We start from the raw sequence: 6000 nt of genomic DNA, 5'->3' as shown, positions 1-6000 counted from the left end.
GAAAGAGTGCTCAATGCAATGAGAATAGCACGTGCAAAGGCCCTGAGGTAGGAGCATGTTTGGAGTGTTCACAGAATAGCAGGAAGCTCACTGCAACTGAGAAAAGTGAGCAAGGGGAAGATGAGTAAGAGACGAGATTGGGTACATGGGTAGAGGCGCAATGTGCAGAGAGAGCCCTGAGTCCATGATACGGACTTTTCTTTTGCTTTGGATTCCTTCCCCTTCCATGCTTTGGGTGAGGTTGAAATTAATTTGTTCTACATGGTAGTTGGTTGCCCCTCAGTTTGCTAAATAATTATCTCTTGCCCATTGATTTGAAGAAAAAAAAAAAAAGGCAAAAGATTTATTCAATCTGAAGAGAAACCAGAGTATTACATTGATTTGAAATGCCAGTTAATCATATTAATTATATGTGTTTATACATACTTACAAACATACAGACATGCTTGCAGGCATATATACAGACATATGTTTATTAGCTCTCTTCCGTTGATTTGTATTATAATTATTGTTATAATTACCTCTATACCAGGCATTGGCAAACTACAGCCCATGGCCCCAGTCAGGCCACCACCAAGTTTTTATAAATAAAGTTTTATAAATAAAGTTTTATTGGAACACAGCCACACTCATTTGCTTGTGTATTGTTTATGGCTGCTTTTGAGCTACAGTGGCAGAGTAGTTATAACAGAGGTCGGATGGCCCACAAAGCCTAAAATATTTAAGATCTGGCCCTCTGCAGAGAACTTACCAACCTCTGCTTTATATTATGTATTGTCTGATAGGGCAAGTTCTTCCTCATTCTTCTTTTTCAACAATTTCTTGGCAAGTCAAGCACATTTGTTCTTTGCAGATGAACTTTAGAATCAATCTGCCAAGCTTGCCTGACTCCCTTCCTTTTCCCCCACCTCTTTTTTGGGGTAGGGAAGTGGGAGGCAGGGAGAATAGGAATTTGACTGCATTTAATTAATACTGTAGTAAAGGGTGAAGTGATCGCCTTACAATACTGGGTCTTTCCATTCCAGGAATATAATATCTCTGCATTTTTGTCTTTCAGGAAACTTTCATTGTTTCTTCATTTGGTTGTTGCATGTTTAAGTTTATTCCTACGTGTATTATTGCTTTTCATTGCTGTTGTAATTAAGATCACCTCCCAGCTATATTTAACAAGTGACTATGTCATAAAAGAAAGGTTTGGATTTTTATGTATTTAAATTGTTTCTGACCCTCTTATGGAAGTAAACTCCTCTTAGGACTGTTAATTCTGAAATTTGATTCTTTTGGTTGATGGTCATTGTCTGAACTTACCAATAATTGTTTTATTCCTAGTATTTATGTCTCTGCCTATGTTGTGGGATTCTATACCAAGAGTAGTTTGGGGGAAGTGAATTTTGACTCTCATTGGCGTTCACTTTCTTCCATTATGTAGGTCACAGCAAATGGTAATTATGTAGAAACCCAAACAAACAAACCAAAAAAAAAAAAAAACCAGAAAACTTTATGCCCAGTCAGCATTTGTTGATCATTTTTAAGAATGCCCAGAAGATAATTTAGGCAGACCATTTATCAAGCAGGCTGTGCCTTTCTGCAGAGCCATTTGTCGCTTTTAATACAGAATGTAGGGTTCGCATGTCACACAGGAGAGTCAAACCCAGTGACTACTGTGGAGGGCCTTTTGATCATGGACTAAAGTTGACTTAACCAAGCATTTATACTTTGGAATTAAAATATGAGCAGAAGAAGATTTTATGAATGAGTTAGTACTTTCCTAAATATGTTCTCTCTGTAAAGCATTTGATCTTTATCCTTAACATCTATTCCTTAAGGGTGTGAAATCTATTTTAGATTTCAAGGTCTGTTACTTGCCCTGAGCACTGAACAGATGAACCGTAAATTCAATATGTGTTAACCTTTGTGGATTTATCTTTTAATGCCATTTTGGTCTTTTTTTCCTGAATTTGTGTCTACTCCCCAGCTTCTTACCTTGGTGAAACTAAAGAAGAACTATTCTGTTCATGCTGCTGTTCCTTTTCTTTTTCCCTTTCTTTTTGGTGAAGCGATGATAAGGTGGTTATGGTAGTAGACGCTGGATATGGAAATAGAGAATTGCTGACATATATTATGTGACTTGTGAAATGAACCTTGTTGCTTGTATTATCTGTAAAGTGAAGCTTCATGTATAGAACCTGATCTTAAATGCTTTTGTATATTTTTTTCCACCATCATTATGAACGTCAGTTGGTGGTATATGAATATAGATAGAAATGCCATCATACACAGTAGAGATGTATCAGGCCACATGCCTCAGTCACAGAGGGAGCTCCAACTTTGAGATCTTTGATGTGGGGCTTGACTTGGACCTACAGAAAGTAGAAACCATTGTAGATAGCTGTGTGGTGTGGAAAATGGTATAATCGAATAGTGTGATAATTGATGTCTTTTATTCGGCACTCACTGTGATCCAGGCATTACATTGGCTGTCTGCCACATCTAGGCATTGTAATCTCACTTCACAACTGAGGACGTTGAAATTTAGGTTAAATAACTGGTAGGCCTGAGGTTCAAATTGACTGTTAGACTCGAGTCAGGTTGTAAAGCTCAGTGAGTGGTATTTTGGCAGAAACCGTGTGTGTGTGTGTGTGTGTATATGTGTGTGTGTGCGCGCGTGCGCGCGCGCGCGCGCGCACGCATATGTATAGAAGGATTTAGCAATTTTATTTTGTTTAGATTCTCCTGTGTGAATCTTGACAGTTGAATTAACATCAGGGTGGTTTGGCATGAGTTCTGGAGACCTCATTGCTGCAATGATCTTTGGCAAACCCCTCTTGTGTGGCCTCAGTGAGAGAGAATCTAGACCCTTAAGTTTTCTGGTTTTGTTTTTTGGGGGGGCCCAGGAGCTTAATTAATATTTCAAGATGTTAATGTAGTATATCATTTGTCTTCCAAATTTTAAATTGAGAGAGTACAAAAAGGGGGTTTATGGCTTGGTCGTAGGTGCCAGGGGAGAGGGGCAGTGTAAGATTAAGCTCCCCAAAGCCTTTGCAGGTCAGGAGGAGGCTGTTGCTTCTAGTTTTAGAGCCCCCTACCCAGCTTTATGAAATAGAAGCATAAGTAAATAAATACACACACATATACACACTCGGATACCCCAAATGTTTTTTAATCCTTTTCTGTGCAGTCGCACTAATTAAGATGGAAAATCAAGGTCTGTGCACATTATGTCATCATTTACCTTAAATATGGCCAAACCATTCAGATGCCAAATAATTAATAATGCAAAATAGTTAACACATATCTATAGTTGAGACCGTGCTCTGGTTGCCTCTCAGCCAAGAACTCTGATTCCTTGGACCATTCTTGGTGGCTGTGCCTGCGGTGTGCATGTGCCAGAGCCGTGCATGTGCGCATGTATACGTGCAGCCTGCTGCTCCCGGCAGCGGCGTGTGAATGTTAGGGTCTCCGCTGCCTGCTGGCCCCTCTGCCCTCCAGGCCAGCCTAGACCTGGATTCCTCGCACAATTTAGAAAAGAAAGTGAAGCTTTCTAAATGCTGACAAGTCTGCTTGCTTTCCAGATTCGGAGCAGCAGCCCAGAGAGTCCAGTGCCAGCAGAGACAATTCATGTTGTAGTGTCCGCGCTTTGCATCTGATATGTGTCCCACATAAAATTCCAGTGAAGGGAGATTATTTTCTTTTTTATCCGAATGGCATAACTTGGAAAGTTACAGTATCTTTTCAAGGTTATTTTCAGACTAACCTTTACTAGTCTTTATGATAGTAAAGAAAAGGAACTACTGTAAATCTTGATATTTTATGAAAATACTTCTATTGCTTGTTCAAATATGAAATTATTCAGAGACTTTTAACCCATATTCGCATAGCCTAATATGTAGTCAAGCATACTTAACTTTATAAAAAACATTTGAAATTGGAGATTCAAAAGCCTAACAGTTTAACTTAAAGTTTTATGTTGTGACAGGATTGTATGATGGAGCAACTTAATTCGTCTTGTATGTATGATTCATTGTGCAGTTATTAGAGATGGCATGTGGAGACAGTCTTTGATTTGGCCATGTTTCTCTGTGAGTGTGAGTTCTGCCTCTGTGTTTCTGGTTCTGTGGCACATTTTACTGTTGCCATGCAGGTAACTAGAGACTACATCCCAGAGCCCTGGCCTTTCAGACTGGGAGCTTGCAGGATAGTCCTTTGATCTGTCTGTGTTTGTTAAATTAGGAAGGGGAGGGGCTTAGATTCCATTTCTGCTCTATGTTATATAAGAGCCAACAAAATAAGTATATTGTAAGAAATGCCGAATGGTTGAGATGCTTTCCTATTATTTTCTTGCCAGGAGCTTGATATTGTGCTAGTAATTCTGGGGAAGAGAAAGAGAAAGTGAACAAGTTTCATTTGAGATCTGTCTTCTATTTTTGTGACTTGTTTAATTTGCTAGCATTATTGATATTTTTCTTTTAAGCTCAAGTTTATTGCTGATAGGCTATTATAACTACTGAAGTATTTTTGTTTTACCTTACAATTCACATGAAAATTTCATGAACTTTATTTTAACATGTGGTTGGGAATTTAATTTTATTGTCAGACTTTATTTCTAGCAGAGAGGTTGGTAGTTGCATGTTGTATCTTATTTAATAAGTATCAAATTAATGGAGATAGAATTCAGTTGTATCAAAACATTTGTTTATTTCACTTCTGAGCTTTCTTTTTTAATAGTCTTTTTGCAATATGAGAAGTAAATGACACTGAATTTTCCCCTTTTCTTTTAAAGACTTTCAGCTGAACTCTCATCTCTCAACACTGGCAAATATTCATAAGATCTACCACACCCTTAATAAGCTAGTAAGTCAATCTTTTAAAGACAAAACTACCAGCCATTTAAAGTAGTAGTTTTAAGTGGATTTGATAAAATTTAGATTATGGATATTAAGATATCAGCTGTTTATGAAAATACTGAATTTTAAAGCTTGCTGTATGGTATGTGATTTCTTGGTAATGATGAACATATTTCTTGCAGAATCTAACAGAAGACGTTGGCCAAGACGATCACCAAACAGGTATCTATAAATGCTAACACTACTTAATTTTAAATAAACTTCCTAATATAAAGTTATAATGCATTCCATTAGCAAGTTGTTACTTGGTTGAGGATTGTTTTTCAGGGTGTATGGAGGTAGCCATCTCACAGCTCCTTCCCTGGAGGAAATCTGTTCTAGGGCTCTGGCTTACAGAGTACTTCAATTCCTTTAAAGGGGCTGGGGAGTCTCCCCAGTGGTTTCAAAATAATCATTTCTCTACTGAAGTGTTTAGTTTATACTAAAAAGTTGCTACAGTTGTGCAATTTGGAAGGTATTCCATAAATATTTGTTGACTTGAGATGTAAAATGAGTTGATAGGTCGGTAGGGGCTTGTGTGTGTATGTGTTGTATAGGTCTTGAGGATTTATGAATGGGAAAACTGAAAGTTGATAATTGTAAACAGTTCTCTAGCCCTGTGGTTCTCAAGCTGTAGCTGGCATTATAATCTTGGGGGGGGGGGTAGTTCCAATGGATTGCTGGGCTCCACCCAGAGTTTTTGATTCTGTAGGTTTGGGGTGGGGCCCTAGAGTTTGCATTTCTAACCAGCTCCCAGATGATGCTGATGCAGCTGGTCTGGAGACCACACCTTGAGAACCACTTCTCTAAACTGTAATGATCATAAAGTTCAGAAACTTGCACTTGATCTGTAGTTACGAAAACTTCCAGCAAAAATGATTAAAATATATTTTAAAGTTTTTGAAAATTACCACAGTAATACATGATTGTTAGAGAATTATGAATAGCACAGAAGCAAATGAAGTAAAAAGCCACAATCCTCCTTCACGTCTCCCAGTCCAGCCTTCCCCCAGTTTGCCGCTTGATGTTTGTTCTTTCAGACATTTTTGTACCTGCATATATTTTTATAGCAGTGTTTTTTTTAAATTTATCATTGATGAGCTCATACTATACATAC

General features: G+C 38.1%; 1 protein-coding gene across 1 annotated transcript in view; it reads left to right on the top strand.

Annotated features, from left to right (window-relative positions):
* DCUN1D4 (defective in cullin neddylation 1 domain containing 4) overlaps positions 1-6000 on the top strand; it is a 63162-nt gene that overhangs the window by 14380 nt on the left and 42782 nt on the right. The window contains 2 exon segments of the mRNA XM_007456091.1: positions 4781-4851; positions 5027-5066. Coding sequence (XP_007456153.1) covers positions 4781-4851; positions 5027-5066 — 111 coding nt within the window.

Source organism: Lipotes vexillifer, unplaced genomic scaffold (genome assembly GCF_000442215.2).
Source record: "Lipotes vexillifer unplaced genomic scaffold, Lipotes_vexillifer_v1.1 scaffold42, whole genome shotgun sequence".
In the NCBI taxonomy this organism is placed as follows: Eukaryota; Metazoa; Chordata; class Mammalia; order Artiodactyla; family Lipotidae; genus Lipotes; species Lipotes vexillifer.
The sequence above is the reverse complement of the archived record's forward strand: the minus strand, read 5'-3'. Positions and strand labels throughout refer to the sequence as shown.